Source organism: Leptosomus discolor, chromosome 4 (genome assembly GCF_034619465.1).
Source record: "Leptosomus discolor isolate bLepDis1 chromosome 4, bLepDis1.hap2, whole genome shotgun sequence".
Taxonomy (NCBI): domain Eukaryota; kingdom Metazoa; phylum Chordata; class Aves; order Leptosomiformes; family Leptosomidae; genus Leptosomus; species Leptosomus discolor.
Window position 1 is genome coordinate 83,524,144 of NC_141394.1, and position 15,329 is coordinate 83,539,472.

Here is a 15,329-nt window from a genome sequence, read left to right on the forward strand (position 1 = left end):
TGGGGGGGGCACAGCGTCCCCCGCTGCCCACCAGCCCAGGGAGCCCCGGCCGGACACGGGTCCCGTCCCCGGACGAGCAGCGCAGCCCCGTGCCCCGCTGACCCCGGGCCTCTGCCCGTGTTTCACCACGTCCTTAGCAGGGGCGTTCGGCACGGGGGGGCCGTGGCCGCCCCCGCCCCCGAGTGAGGGATGGCCGACAGCTGGGCCGGGAGAGGGGCCGGTAACCGGATCCCCCGGCAGCGGCAGCTCGCGGGGTCCCGGGCAAGGGGTCAGCCACGGTGCGGGGCTGGGGGTGAGGGATGGGCTGCTGTCCGTGTCCCCCCCCCCATGGGCTGGGGACCCCGGGGCGGGTGGGTGGGTGAGCACGGGGTGCCCGGAGGGGACAGCCTGCCCGACGGGTCCACGGCACGTCCGCTGAGGGTGCTGCTCGCCCCACGAGGGGACACCCGGCTCTGGGGGTGAGGGCGGGAGCAGGGGGCTCCGGCTGCCCACCCCAGCGAGCCCCGGCGGCTGGGCACCACGGCCGGGCACCACCGTCGCCATGCCGGGGGGGATGGAGCGGGGCCGGGGCTCCCCAGCAGGACCAGAGACGGCGGGGTCCCCCGGCCCCCAGCCCCGTGCCGTGGCCAGGACCCCTCCGGGGCCGCTTTCCCGGTAGGGCCGTGGCCAGTGGGAGCTGGCACCTGCTCCTCCGCCGGGAACCGGGGCCGCAGCCGCCGGACCCGTGTTCGCAGCGCCCGGATGAGGGGAGCAGCACGGCCCAGCCCCGCACCGGGGGGGACCCGCACACCGGGGGACCCCCGAGCCGCCCCGCGCCGGCAGCTGGGCCCACGGCCACCGCACGCCCGACCCCGCCGTGCTCCGGCAGCGGCCCAGATGGCTGCGATATTGTCCCCACAATAGCGGGCTAATTAGGCAAGCGCTGGGGAGCAGGGGGGGGGGGGCTCGCCCCGTGTGTGCCCCCCCCCCAGCTCAGGCAATCAAAGGGCCCATGACTTTATTACGGCTCATTATGCGCGGGCGGCGGGGGGCGCAGCCTGCGCCGAGGCGACAGGCGTGTGATTTCCCCGCCGCTCCTCATTGGGATTCTGGCACCGGCGGCGGCGAGGGGGGGTCCGGGCCGTGCGCCAGGCAGCCGTGACGGTGATTAATCTGCCCAGCGCCCGCACAACTGCGCCCGGCCGAGGGGCTGCGCGCCCCCGCGCCGGCACTGCGGAGGAACGGGGGAGGGGAGGGGGCTGCACCCCCCACACCCCCCCCAGCGCTGCATCTGCTCCCCAGGGCCCCCCCTCCATCCTCCATAGAGCACCCCATGGTTCGTCCCCCCACCCGGTGCTGCACCCCTTGCAGCAGGGCACTGGTGTCCCCTCCCCCCTGCAGCCCCGCTCCCAGAGGTGCTGAGGGTGAAGGGGGCTCAAGCAGGGCCCCCAACTACACCCCACCCCGAGACCCCAGTACTGACCCCCCAGCCCCAAGCCCCCCGAGGATGGAGAAGGGACCCGTGGGGGGATTTTCCACAGTTTTATTCAAAAAATATACTCGAGCAGGAGGGGTATTAAGTTAGGGGGAGGGGGGCAGGGGGCACGGGAGCAGAGCTGCGTTCCAGGGGGGCAGCACCCGCCCCCAGCCCCTACCTCCTCTTGTCCTTGATGCTGTAGTGCAGCAGCAGGGGTGCGGGCTGCAAGGCAAGGAGGGGGGGGTCAGGGCCGCTGGCACCCCCACCCGAGGGCAGACACCCTGTAACCCAGCCCGGGACCCCCTGGGCAGTGACCCCTCCCCACACCCAGAGCTCCAGGGCTACACCATGAACTTGTCCAACCCCTCCTGGGACCCGTCACCCTCCTGACCTGTGCAGGAACCGGGGGCTGGGCCGGCTGCGGTGCGGCCGTGGGTGCCCTGGTCCCCGCTCCGGCGAGCGACATCAATCATCCTTGATTCACCGATTCCCCGCTCCGCCGCCGCGTCCTCGGCACAGCGCTACCCCAAGACACCTCCCGGCTCCCCTGCCAGACCCCACCGAACCCCCCCCCCAGCCCAGGATGGGGCAAATCCCCCGTGGCAGGGGCCGCAGGTGCCCGTCCCGCCGGGGGTGACCACCTTGCCGAACCAGCGCGAGAGCCAGAGCTGCTTCATCGTCATGTGGTCGGGAAGGGCCTCGTTGTTGAACAGGATCTGCACCTACGTACGGGGAGGCTGTGTCGGGGGGGGCCCCACGACCCCCACCCGGGGTCCGCGACCCCCACCTGGCCCCCAACTCACGTGCTGCAGCGGCAGCCCCAGGCGATGGCACAGGACCCTCCGCAGGTGCCGGATCTGCGCCCGCACGGAGCACCTCACGTACTTCTGCTGTGGGGGGAGGAGAGCAGGTCGGGGGGTCACGGGTGTCCCCAGCCACACGGGACCAGCGCCGACGCAGGGCGAGCCCCCAGCCCCCCTCTGCCCACCCTGCCTGGGACCCCACGCACCGAGCCGAGCCCGGCGCAAGGGCTGCGGGGCCAGGTCTGGGCAGAGCCCGGGGGCTCGGGGCCCTGCGAAGCGGCAGGGCGGCCGCACGGACCCCTGCTCACCTGCAGCACGGCCTTGCTCTTGTCCTTGCTGGAGCTGCGGAGGGAAGAGAAGGGGCAGCCTGCCAGCTCCGGCGCAGGGAGGCAGCAGGGGGCTGCGGGCCGTGCCCCCTGCCCCTTCCCTGGGCACGGCCCGGTGCAGAGGTGCCGGGTGCCCGCCGCCCACACAGAGCCGGGGCTGGCACGGGCCCGGCCCCCCTGCCGGGGCTGGCAGCTGAGCCGCAGCCATCGATCCCGTTACAGCCCCCAGAGCCGCCGCTTATCGGCTTCGCTGCCGGAGCCGGCAGGCAGCTGTGCGGCACCCGCCCCAGCACCCATCACCACTGGCAGGGCTGCGGCCCAGGGGGGACAGGGCCAGGGCGGCGACAGCCCCCTGCCTCCGCTAGGTGCCCCTACCGCTATGCCCGGTGCCACCCCCGGCCCTCCTCCCCACCGCGCCAAGGGGCAGGGGCTCCACCGGCGCCCCGCAGCCCTGCCCGCGCCGCCGGCACCCACCTCTGCTTCTCCAGGCAGAGCGAGACGCGCTCGTCGTAGCGGAAATAGTGGGCGCGGGAGTGGTCGAAGGTGCTGTAGGGGAGCCCCATGGGGTCACCCCCGACTGTGTCTGGGGAGACGCGGGGAGGGGGCAGGAGTCAGCCCACCTCCGCCCCACCGGCGCCGCAGCACTGCCCCAGCCGGCTCCAGGACACCTGCAGTGGGACCCCCCCCCAACCCCCACCCCGTGCTCTGACCCCGCTCCCCCCTGTCTGGTTGCCCCCAGAACCCCTGTGCAGCCCCCGAGCGTGCCCACCCTCGCCGCTGGGCTGCGTCACCCGGTCGAGGCCACGGGACTGGTAGAACTCCCGGATCCTCTTCTCTTCACCTGCGGGCGAGAGGCCGGCGCTGCTCAGGGACACCCCCTCGCCCCACATCCCCCCCAGCCCATCACGGCTTCCTGCCCCACGGCGCCCAGAGCTGGGGGTCTCCGGGCTGCCCTCAGCTTGGCAATGCAGCTGACAACCAGAAGCCCAGACCCTCCTTCCCCGTTCGCCTCCTCCATGTCCCCAGGAGTCTCCACCAACCCCTTGTCATGGGCTGGGGGGCCCTGTCCCCATCCCCATCCCTGCCCACACAGACACATCCCTGCTCTTGCCCCTCACACCTTTCCCCATTTTCCCCCTCCCCGCTGTGGGACGGGGGCCCACACTGTGTGTTTGCTGTGTGTCCCCCCCCGATCCAGCCGAGGTCTCCAGGGCCACACAACAGGCTGACGTTTCCACAGAGATGCCCCCCACGCCGTCCCCATCCCCGTCCTGAGGGACAGTGGCTAATCCCGAGCCCACCGCTGCACCCGCGGCACGGGGACTGCCCTCCCCACGCTCAGCATCCACTGCCACCGGCCGCCAGTTCATCGCACCGTCGCTCAGCCCGGCCCCGGGGACGCTGCTGCTCGCCGAGGCAGCCCCTGTCCCCGCAGCCCAGCCCCGCTGTGCCAAGCGCCGCCGGCTGCTGGAGCCCGACCGCGGGGGCTCTACAACCGCTGTTACACCGCGAGGTGCCCCCCGGCCTCTCGTCCCAGCTGGGCTCTAGCAGCTGCCACGGACACATCCAACATCCTGAAGACCCTGACCCACGGACGGCCTCCCGCACCCAGCAGGGAGGTGCCCCCCAAAAGCGCCCAGTTCCTGCCTGCGTGCTGGGCCCTTCCCCTCGCAGCCCCTGCCAGGACACCGGGGACACCCGGTCTGCTCCCCGCGCCGCCGGGGACACTCACTCTCCTGCAGGCCGGGCACCAGCTTGTAGACGATGTCCTGCATGACGCGGTCCAGCTTGAGGTTGAGCAGCGGCTGCGTCTCGTGGATCTTGGTGTTGCACATGGGGCAGTACTTGCTGGTCTGCAGGTACTTGACGATGCAGCTCTTGCAGACTGTGGCCAGAGGGAGGGGGTGTCGGCGGGGCCGGGGCGGTGGCACGGCCCCACACCCCCAGACACCCAGCGCTGAGCAGTGGGACACATTCCCCTTGGCCACCCCTCACGGTCCTGGGGCAGCGCTGGACCCCCCAGTGGGCAGGGGAGGGTCTGCTGGCCCCGTCCCGGGGGTCCCCCTGGGACCCCGCACTGAGGGGGCCATGCAGGCAGCAGCCGCCGCCGCAACACGGGGACTCACACGTGTGCAGGCACTCGGTGATGGTGGTGGCGTCGATGAAGTAGCCGGCGCACAGGCAGCACACGATGTGCTCGTTCAGCTCCTTCATCTTCACCTTCACCTCCTCCTGCGGAGACGTGCCATTGTCACCCCCTCCCCGGGCCCTGCCCGCCGGGCTGGCACCCCACACTGCCCACCCCCAGGCTCTCGCCTTCCCCAGCAGCCCCTGCCCCCCCACGGCCAGAGGGAACCCCCGAGGACACCGGGGCAGGGCCCCCAGGGACAGCACGGGAACACGGGGCTGGGGGCAGCTCCCACCCAGCATGGGTGCAGGGACCCCCAGGGCAATGCAAGGGGACCCAGGTCCTGGGCCTGTGGCCCCGAGAGCCGCCCTGTGCCTCAGCTCACCTGTCCCCTCGCCCCACGGCCCCGACTCAGGGCCTGGCGCAAAGCCGTCACCATGACGGGGCTGCGGCTGGTCCTGCTGCTGCTGCGGGGCCCAGCGCCGGCAGGGACGGGGCCGCCCGGACCCGACGGCCCCACAGAGCCCAACCCAGCCGTGCCCAGCCCTAGAGAGCCCCACAGGGCCCGGCCCAGCCCTAGAGAGCCCCACAGGGCCCGGCCCAGCCCTGTCCTGCCCTAAACACCTCACAGAGCCCAGGCAAACCGACCCAAACCCATCTCTATGGAGCCCAGCTCAGCCCTGCACAACCCCCCAGTGCCGAGCCCAACCCAGCTCCCCAGGGCCTGGCCAAATCGAACCGAATCCAGCCCTACAAACTCAGTTCAGCCCTACAGAGCCCCACAGAGCCCAGCTCAGCTCAGCCCTACAGAGCCCCTGAGCCAACTGAACCGATCCAGACCTACACAGCCCAGTACAACCCCCCAGAGCCCAGTACAACCCCCCAGAGCCCAGCCCAGCCCAACCTAGCCCTACAAAGTCAAGCCCCCCAGGGCCGGGCCGGGCCCCCCAGGCCCAGGCAAACTGAACCGAGCCCAGCCCAGCCCTACAAAGCTCAGCCCAGGGTTTAAATCACCTGGGTCCCGCCCCCAGCACCTGGCCCCGCCCCCAGCACCTGGCCCCGCCCCCAGCACCTGGCCCCACACCTCCCCCACTGCCCCACCCCTGAGCCTGACTCCGCCCCTCACACCTCGCCCCGCCCCTCCAAGTGCGCCCCGCCCCACCGGCCCTGCCCCCGCCCAGCGCGCCCCGCCCTACCCCCGCGGCCCCGCCCTCCCGGGGCGTGGGCGGCCCGGCGCATGCGCGGGGGAGCCGCAGAGCGCCTGCGCGGCCCCGGCGCCCCCCGAACGGCGGCGCGGCGCCCTCTTCCGCCCACGCATGCGCCGGCCCGGTGCCATCGCCCGCCGCCGCTCGCCGCCGCTCGCCTCATTCCGGAGCGGGTCCATCTTGTAGACGGCCTGGAGCTGGTTCCGCAGCCGCATGGCGATCGCCATCGGGCCCCCCTGAGGAGGCGACGCCATCTTAGAACCTCCTCCGCCTCCCCGCTCACTTCCGGGTTCGGGGCGGGGCCGTCGCCGCCCGCGCCCTGACTACAGCCCCCGCCGCGCCCCGCGCGCCGCCGGGCATGCCCGGAACGGCGTGGAGCGCGGCCGCCCCCTGCTGGGCGCGACGGGGAGCCCTGGCCCCGCCGCTGACCTTGACCCCCGCGATGACCCCTGACCCCGGCCCGCGGGGAGACCCCGGCGGGAGGGGGGGTTGCGACCGGCCCGGTCTTGACGGAGGGGTCCCCGCCGCCCGGTACGGGCAGGCCCCGCTCACGGCCCCCCTCCCCCGGGATGGCTTTGGTTGGGAGGGAGGGAAGGGGTGTGTCCACCCGCCGCTGGCCAATAGTGGGGGGGCGCTCTCTTGACAGACCGCAGCCGCCGCCAATCAGAGAGGGCGCTGCTTGCGCGTGGGGCGCGGGCCGCCGCCAGAGGGCAGCAGAGCACCGCGGGGGAGTGGGGGGGGGGGGGGGGGAGTCGGGACGGTGGGGTGATAGGGGTCTCCGGGGTCCCGTCCCGGTCCGGGCGGGCGGGGCTGCCCTTCAAGGCCCCGCTGTGCCGGGGGGAGTGCGCTGCCTTGCGCGGGGGCGGGCGGCGGGGCCGTGACCCGCAGGGCTGGGGCTGGGGTCCCCGCCGGCCCGGGGCCCTGGGGCGGGTCCGTGCCCCAGCCCCGCCGTGCCCCCCCCGCCTGCAGCCGCCCCCTGCAGGGCGGGCTGAGGCAGCGCAGGGTGCAGGGGGACGCGGGGAGGGCACATAGGGGGCCGGGCTGGGACACAGGGGGCGCAGGGGTTGTGCTGTGGGGGGCAGGTGGAAGGGGTGGGTTTGGGGGTGGGGGTGCAGGGGCTCTGGGCGGGGGGGCTGTACTGGGGGGTTGCAGGGGCTCGGGCTGGCGCCAGGGCGCAGGGTGGGTGCTGCCGGTGCTGGCGGGTGGGGGCGATGCTGGGGTGTCACCGGTGCTGGTGGGTCGCGGGGTGCCGGGGTGCTGGTGGGTCGGGGGGGGTGCCGAGGTCCTGCCGGTGCTGGTGGGTCGCGGGGTGCCGGGGTGCTGCCGGTACTGGCGGGGCGGCCTCCCTGGCGCAGCCCGCCGGAGCCTGGAGCCGCGCTAATGGGGGGTGATTGGATCAGGGCTCTGGAGGGGAAGGAGCGGCCCCGCTAATGCAAAGCAGAAGCCGCTGAAGGCCGTAATGGCTCGTTACGGTTACGATTATTGCTCCAATCCCGAGCAACAAGTGCCGTCTGGGGAGACGGCGGGGGCAGCCGGCGCGGGCGAGACTGCGCGGCCCCTGGGCGGGCGCGGGGGGCGGCTGCCGCCCGCCGCGGGGTGGGAGCGGGCAGGGGCTGCCGCGTTGGGACCCCCGGGCCTTGACGGGCGATATCCCCCCGCGCCCCCTCTCCCATCGCCCCGCGCTGCCGGGGGGGGGGGGGGGGGGGGGCGGTCCCGGGAGGTGGTTTAATGCCGGCGAAGCCGGAACGACGCCGTCCCGCCCGGGTAAGGGCCGCGCACGGAGCTCCTCGGCACGCAGCTGCGCCGCCAGCCCTGCACCGGCACCGGCTCCCCGCTGGCTGCCGGGGCTCGGCTGGGCAGGGGCAGAGCGAATGGGGGTCTGACCCCGCGGGGCTCCGGCCGCGACCTCCGCTCCCCTGGACCGAGGGTGTGGGGCCGGGGTGACTCCGGCACAGCGGGGAGTGGTGGCTGCGGGGCCCGTGGGGGAGCCGGTGCCGTCCCCGGCACCACCGACCTCCCCGGCACCACAACCGGCCGGCTGCGGCTGGCCCCCTCCTGCTCCTGTCCTGCTCCTAGTCCCGGTCCTGGTCAGCTCAGCTCCTCCAGGTCCCAGTCAGCCCAGTGTAGCCCAGTCCAGCTGGCCAGGCTGGCTCGGTCCCCCATGACCGACCAGAGTGGCCGAGCCTGGCCCTATGCGGTGCGGCCACCACCGGCTGAGCCCCGGTGTCCCCCCGGTGTGTCCCCCCAGTGCCAGCCTCCCTGTCCCTGCCGTCTGCCCGGGGCTCAGCGCGGTGCGTGGCCGGGCTCCAGCACCCACAGCCCTGTGCACTGGGAGGGGACCCCGTCGGGAGCTACGTGGGCCCCCTCCCCGGTGCCGGGGTGCCGCGGGCAGAGGCAGGCAGGACCTGCCCCCCAGCCCGGGGCGACTGCGGCCCCCGCGACTCGCCCACCCGCTGCCGGCCGGAGCCTGCCCGCCCCTCCGTCCCGTCCTCGCCGGGAGGTGAGAAATGAGGCCGGGACCGGGGTGACCCCCGCGTCTGGGGAGGGCCCGGCCCCATTTGTACCTGCCAGGAGCAGTTCCTGGGAGGGACGGCCGGGCTGGGGGCTGCGGGGGTCACAGCCGGGCCAGGGCAGCCCTGCGGCGGGGCAGCATCGCTCACTGCCAGCACCGCACCCGGCACCGGCACCGCACCATACCGACTGCCGGCACCAGCACCGGCACAGCGCCATACTGATCACCGGCACCGCACCGAGCACTGTCGGCCCGCTGCCCAGCCCCACGCACGCCCCTTGCACACCCGTGTGCCCCCCTCGGCCCGGGCCAGCGGGCCGGGCCGGTCGTGGTGGCGATGGCAGAGCGAGGTGACCCCTGGCGAGGGGACGTCGGGGCCGGGGTGGGCACCAGCGTGTGCCGGGGTCTGCGGGGCCGCTCCAGCACCGCGCAGGCACAGGACCCGCAGGGTCAAGGGGCTGGGGAGGGGCTGGGGGGGTCCAGCAGCACCGGGGTAGCGTGCCCACCCACCCTCCCTGCCAGTGCTGGCCGTGGGGGCCGGGTGGGCGGCAGCCGGTGCTCCCCGGGGCCGCGCTTGCCAGCCTGGCACGCGTGGGGCCGCGCAGCTCCATCTGCCCGTGAATAATTAATGCCCGGGCGGCAGCCGGCACTTCGCCCAGCCTCAGAGAGGCTCCGGGGCCGGGCAGGCCGGTGCTTTTAGCAGAGACCTGCTCAAATATTCAGCTCCATTTCCGCTGCGGAGCTGCGCGGGGCCTGGGCGGCTCCTTCTGGTAAGCGCCTGCCGGGGGCTTTCCCGGCCGGGCCCCTCGCTGGGGCCGAGCGAGGCCGGGGCTGAGGCCGGACGCAGTCGTGACCGCAGTGGGTGCAGGGCAGCTGGGCTCCGGCCCCCCTCCAGGCCAGGCAGGGCGGGGGCTGCAGCCAGCGCTGGGATCCCGTCCTGACATCCCCGTGGGGAGACCCCGTGGCTGGAGCCGCTCTCCCAGCCCCACACCGGACCCCCACGCTGGGTCCTGGCCCTGGCAGGGGGTTCCAGGGCCGGCGGGTCCCGGGGCTGGGCAGGGTGGGCAGGGGGCCACGGCGGGCTGCGGCGCGGGCGGGTGGGCGGGGGGCTGGGCGGTTATGGACTGAACTCCTGCCTAATGCACCTGATTGGATTTGCAGAATGCAATTACCTGCCCTCGGCCTTTGATAACGAGGTTCTGAGCGACGGCTTCTGTCAACGGCCCCACGGCAGCCACGGCCACGGCCGCTGGCACCCCTGCCCATGGGGACGGGCAGCAGCTGCACCCACAGCCCCACGACCGACAGGGCCCCCTGGCCAGCGTCAGGCGCCGGGGGAAGTGGGGATGGGTCTGGGGGCGCGGGTGCTCCGAGGACCTCCCGGCACGGCCAAGGAGGCCGCAGTGCAGGAGGGGGTCCCGGTGTACCTGCCCGTGGCTCCCGTGGCTCCTGGCCATCGGCCCCGCTGGACCAGAGCGGAGGAGCCGAGCTGGGCAGCGGGGCTGGAGCTGCTCGTTCTTCCAGCCCCCGGGCCTGCAGCCAAAGGGGCCCAGGGGCTGTGCATGGCCCCTACCCCACCAGCACCCCCCTCCTGCCCCCCGCTCCACCTTCCAACCCCAGCCATGCTGTCACCTCGCTGAAGGCCTGGGGGCTCGGCTGCCACCCCGGTGGTGTCGGAGCTGGCGATGGGGGGTGCCCCCCACCTGCAGGGCTCCCCACAGCCTCCCCCCAGCCAGGGGGGTGCAACCACAGGCACCACTGCAGCCCCCCAGCCCAGGCAGCAGCTGCTGCCCGCACCCCCTCCCCATCCCCTCTGGCCCCTGCTCCCAGCCCGTGGGTAGGTTTCCAGGGGGTGGCTCATGCCGCACCCCCAGCCTGGGCTCCCAGCACCCACTGGGGCAGGGGGCTGCCCCGACCCCTGGCTCCGCTGTCGCCCACCTCGGGGGGCTGCAGCCCCCCAGCAGGTCAGGGCTGGCGTCACCCTGTGGCCGCCTGTGTGTCCCCATCGCACCCGGCTCCTCCCCGAGGAGCCACCGTGACGTCCGGCCGTCGAGGCCCCGACGGCCCACGGTCCGGCCTCTCGCCCCGTTGCCCCGGTGGCCGCAGTGGCCCCGTCCTGGGCCCTCTCGGTGGGTCGGGGTGGGGAGCGCACCTGCTGGCTGCCACCCGCGTCACCCCGCGCACCCCGGCCGGGTGCCGGCGCCCACCCCGGGGTGGGCGGCGGGGGGCACCGGGAGTGTTTCATGCGGTTAAGAAGTGTCTGATTGAGGCAGGAGGCGCCAGCAGCTCCCCCGGGAGCCGCAAGCCAAGGACTGGAGGACCAAATGCAGGCTAAAGTAATCCAATCTGGGCTGGCTTCATCTAATTAGCCCAGAATTAACCCAGCAGCCAGAGAGGAGCTGACTGTCCCTACAGTTTGCCAGCGGGTTTGGGGGGGAAGCGGGAGGAAGAAGGGGACGTCCAGCGGTAATGAAATTACGGGGGGGAGCGGGCGGGAGCGGGTGCTTGGCAGCATCTTGCCGGTGGTAACGTGGGGCCCTTCCAGGCCTTCGCCGCTTAATTGCCGCGTGCTGGCCGGCGTGCGGCGAGGGGCAGGCAGGGACCCCTTTTAGTCACTCCTGCCCCGGCAGCCGTGCCTGAGCCCGGCAGGAGTCCCCGGAGGGGACAGGGACACCGGCACAGCCTGCCTGCGGGGCCATGGGGCCGCGAAGCTGCACGGCTCCATTGGCTGCAATCGGGAGCCCCGGGGCTGCAGGCACCCGCAGGCACGGGGGAGAGACGGGGGGGGGGGGGCTGCAGGACCCCCGGCAGCTCCCAAGATGGCTGAAGGGAGGGGCGGTGACACGGATGGGACCCCTGTGGTAGAGTGAGGTGCAGGTCAGACCCCGACGTGCCCACCCCGCTGCCTCCCAGGTCGGCTGTGCCGAGGGCTGGGGGGCCCCGGGGCGGCGTGGGGGGCGTGGGGCGGTGGGATGCGGGACGCAGCTCTGCTCCGATAGCCAGCCCTCACGGGGGACGGTGCAGCTCCGGCAGCGGCAGGGCCTGGTGCCGCGGTGGCCGCAGGCACCTGATTTCCTACCTGGGAACAGGCAAACACCCCTTCTTCTGCCGTGTCCCCCCTGGCCATTCCGGCCACTCAGGTGCCAGGTCACGCTCCTGCCCCAGCATGGGGACACATCCCCTGCGCCCTGCTGGGACCCCCAGGTCCAGCCCCGCAGGGCAGGAGGGGCACACCCGGGGACCAGGGGGGCGTGTGCCGTGGCTGAGGAGTGGGGAGTGGGTTTGTACCGGAGCTCTCCCGGTGTGGGTGCGTGGGGGTCCCCCTGCTTGAGGCCTCACCAGCCACACGGTGCCAGGCTGGGGGCAGAGCCAGGGGCCAGCTTGGCCCCCCACCTCAGGCTGCACGGCGGCTCTGGGGACTCCAGGAGCAGGAACAGGGAGATGACCTTGTCCCGGCTGCTGGTGGCAGACAGGGCCAGGGGCACAAGGAGGTGACAGTGGGGGGCCCTGGGGCCAGCAGGGTCCCTGGAAGGGTGACCGCCTGCACCCACCAGAGTGGCCCGGGGCTCACCAACTCTCAGCCCTTCCCTGCAAGCCCTCGGGGCTCTCCCCGCCCTGCGCCATCCTGGGGCAGCCCTAACCGCGGTGCCAGAGGGAGCTGGGCAGGGGTGTCTGCCCCAGCCGAGGGGCTGCGCCTGCTGCCAGCCCCCTGCCTGGTGGTGCCAGCCCCAGCCCCGGCTGTGGAGACCTCTTGCCCTTCTAGAGTGAGTGCCTGGCGCTGGGGTCCCACCCCAAGCAGGGGTCGGGACGAGCACCCACCCCGTGAGGCCCCGGCTGGGGGTGCCGCCCGGCAGACCCCCGTGGGCGCGGGGCGGACCGTGGCTCAGGCAGGCGCCGTGACGCCCCCGGCCCCATCACCTGCCCCCCAATCCATCTCCTGGCCCGGCAGCATTCCAGCCCCTGGGCACGGCAAACATCTGCCTCCTGCTCCAGGTTTAATTAACCTGCTGCCGCCTCCTCCCCCAGCACCCGGCATTTCCTCCCCGCTGCTGCTCCGGGCCGGGGCAGGCACTGACGGGGATTGGGCCAACGCCGGTGCCAGCACCGGTGCCAGCTGCGCCCCTGGGACCGGGCAAGCCCCCCTGCTGCAGCAGGCCCGGAGCCGGTGGGAAAGCCACAGCCGTGCGCGTGCGGCTGGGGCACCGGGCATGTTTCTCCTGGCACCTGCCGGGCCGTGAACAAGAAACGTTGGGAAACTTCCAGGGCTGAGCCCGGCAGGGCCACCAGCGGGGCAGGGATGGAGGGCAGCATTCCCTGCCCCTGCTGAGGCACACGGGGACCCCCACCCGCGGCACGGGGCTCCCTGGGGAGCAGCAGGAAGGGAAATGCCCCGGCACGGAAAGGGGCAGCGCGGCAGCTGCCCAGTGCTGCAGTGGGATGCGGGCATGGCCAGCTCAGCATGGCCAGCTCGGCACTGCACGGGGGTCCTGCAGGGCAGCGTGTGCCTGGCCTGGGCCTGGCGGGGATGGACGTGTGCGTGCCCGTGTGTGCCTGTGTTTACATGTGTGTGCATGTGTGTGTGTGCACCAATGCTGTGCCGTGGGGTCTATGTACGTGTGTGCAGCTCTGCTGAAGGGTGAGTTGTGCACTTGTGTGCACTCTGGTGCTGCGTGTGCCGATGTAGCTGTGCCGTGCCTGGGGGGGCTATGTGTGTGTGAGGGTGTGTGTGAGCATGTGTGTGTGAAATTGTATCAGCACGTGTCTCTGTGTGTGTGTGAGCGTGTGGGTACGTGTGCACCTGTGCTCCGCAGCCTGCCTGTGTGCAGAGCTGTGCCGTGCCGTAGGGTGCGCACACACACGCGTGTGCAGGCAGCGGTGCCCTGCGGGGGCCCATGGTTTTGTACATCACCTCGCTCACTGCTGGGTGCCCGCGGCCCCACGCCCCGGAGGAGCTGTGGGTGCAGGGACGGTCACCCCACACCGTGGTGGGTCCACCCGGTGCCCCCCGTGCGTGCGGTGCCCTGGGTCTGCCTGGTGCCCCCCGGGTACGGCAGCTGCAGCTCCCGGTGCTGCCGTGATTTACAGGCACAGGCCCCGGTAATGTCATTTGCCCCAGACCGGTGGCGCCAGGGCGGCCGGGTGGCCGCCTCCCCCGCCGGCCCCTGCCCCGGAGCCGTGACCCGCCGCCCCGAGCCGCTGCCCGCCCGGGACCAGCGACCCCCAGCCCGAGACCCGCCGGGACCGACCCGCCGCCCCTCGGGCCGGACCTACCGCTGGCGGCGCGGCTGTCGCGATAGTCGCCGGGAGGCCCAGCCCGGCCCGTGCTGCTCTCCGCTGGCCGTTACCGGTCGCCGGCGGAGCGAGGCCGGTCCCCGGGCCAGGGCCGAGCTCGCCTCGAGAGGCACCGTCGCACTCCGCGGCCGGGCACCCGGTGGGGCCGCAGCCGGGCCCGCTCCTGCGAGCCGGGCACGAGCGTCCCGGCGGGGCCGGTCTGGGCTCCGTGCCCGGGTACGGCGGGGCGGGGGGACCGGGATCCATCACCCGGGAACGGCGGGGCGACCGGGATCCGTGACCAGGGAACGGCGAGTCCGTGGAAAACGGTGTCGGTGCTACCGGTAACGACGGCTCCGGGGGAAACGGGATCCATGGCCCGGGAACGGAGGGTCGGCGCAACTGGGGTCGGTGTCCCGGGAACAGAGGGTTCCTGGGAACTGGGGTCCGTGGCCACGGCAGATCGGGAGAAGCGGGGATCGTACCACCGGGAACGGCTGCTGGGTCCGTGCCCCGGGAACGGCGGGTCGGGGGAACCGGAATCCCTGTTCCCGGGGGCGCGGGTCCCTGCTACCGGGAACGGCGGATGGGTCCGTGCCGTGGGAAGGGCGGGTCGGGGGAAGCGGGCTCCGTACCACCGGGACCGGCGGGTGGGTCTGTGCCCGGGACCGGCGGCTCGGAGGAGCAGCGGATCGGGGCAAACCCCGGGTCCGTGTTCCGGGAGCGGCGGCTCCGGGGCCGCGAGATTAGTTCGCTCCGCGGTGGACGGGCTCGGTGGGATCGGTGCGCGCGGGCAGTGGCGGCTCCGGGGAACGAAGCCTGCGTGCCCCGGGAGCGGCGGGCGCGGCGGCGCTCCGTGCGCCCCGGAATCCCGGATAACGGCGCCGGGGTTGGGGCCCGTTCCGTGCGCCCGGGGACGCGCAGCCGTGTGTGCGCCCGGGGGGACGGGGGCTGCCCCGGCTGGGCGCCCCGACGCCGCCGGAGCCTCCGACGGGGCTGCGGGCGGAGCCGGGGCGCGGAGAGGCGCCGCGCAGCTGCCCGATATCGCGGCGGCGGCTCCGGTGGATCCCGCGCCGCCCCTTCGGTGCTGCGAGCCGGGGAACGTCCGGCGGCGGGGAACCGGGCCGGAGCGCGGCGGGGCCGCGGGCGCGTCCCGGGGCCGTGCGGGGCGCCGTGTGCTCGGTGCCCGACGGTCCCCACCCGCCGTCCCGGGGCCGCGACGGGGCTGGCGCTGTAGCCCCGGAGGGCCGGGCGGGGCGGGGGCCCGATGCCACGGAGGGGGGGGGGGGGGGGGGGGAGGGTGGCCCGGTGGCGGGGCGTGGCCCCGGGATGCGCGAGCCCCCGCCCCCCGGGGGCGCGGGGATGTCAGTCACGGGGCGCGGCCGCCAATCAGGGCGCGGGCCGCCGGGATTTTGGCAGGTCCAGATGGAGCGGGGCAGAAAAGCGCGCGCCACCGGGGCCCGCCGCGCACCCGCGCTCCCGCGCCGGGGCCGCCAGCACCCGCGGGCCATGACCCTGCCCCGGACCCTGCCCCGGACCCGGCTCCAGCCCCGGCCCCAGCCCCAGCCCCGCCGGGCCCGCACCGGGCGCCCCGAGCCAGCCGCTCCCGCTCCCCGCCCCGCGCGGGG

The 15,329-nt window shown here is 74.0% G+C and overlaps 1 protein-coding gene across 1 annotated transcript; it reads right to left on the reverse strand.

Moving 5' to 3' along the window:
* Window positions 1-1,506: 1,506 nt before the first annotated feature.
* PCGF1 (polycomb group ring finger 1) lies at window positions 1,507-6,178 on the reverse strand. The gene is made up of 9 exons (XM_086464213.1): window positions 6,077-6,178; window positions 4,712-4,817; window positions 4,318-4,470; window positions 3,355-3,426; window positions 3,060-3,168; window positions 2,568-2,601; window positions 2,260-2,346; window positions 2,098-2,178; window positions 1,507-1,678 (listed from the first exon to the last, which is right to left on the reverse strand). The coding sequence occupies exons 1-9, from the start codon at window positions 6,170-6,172 to the stop codon at window positions 1,631-1,633; spliced, it is 786 nt and encodes a 261-aa protein (XP_086320339.1). The 5' UTR covers window positions 6,173-6,178; the 3' UTR covers window positions 1,507-1,630.
* Between the last annotated feature and the right edge of the window lie 9,151 nt (window positions 6,179-15,329).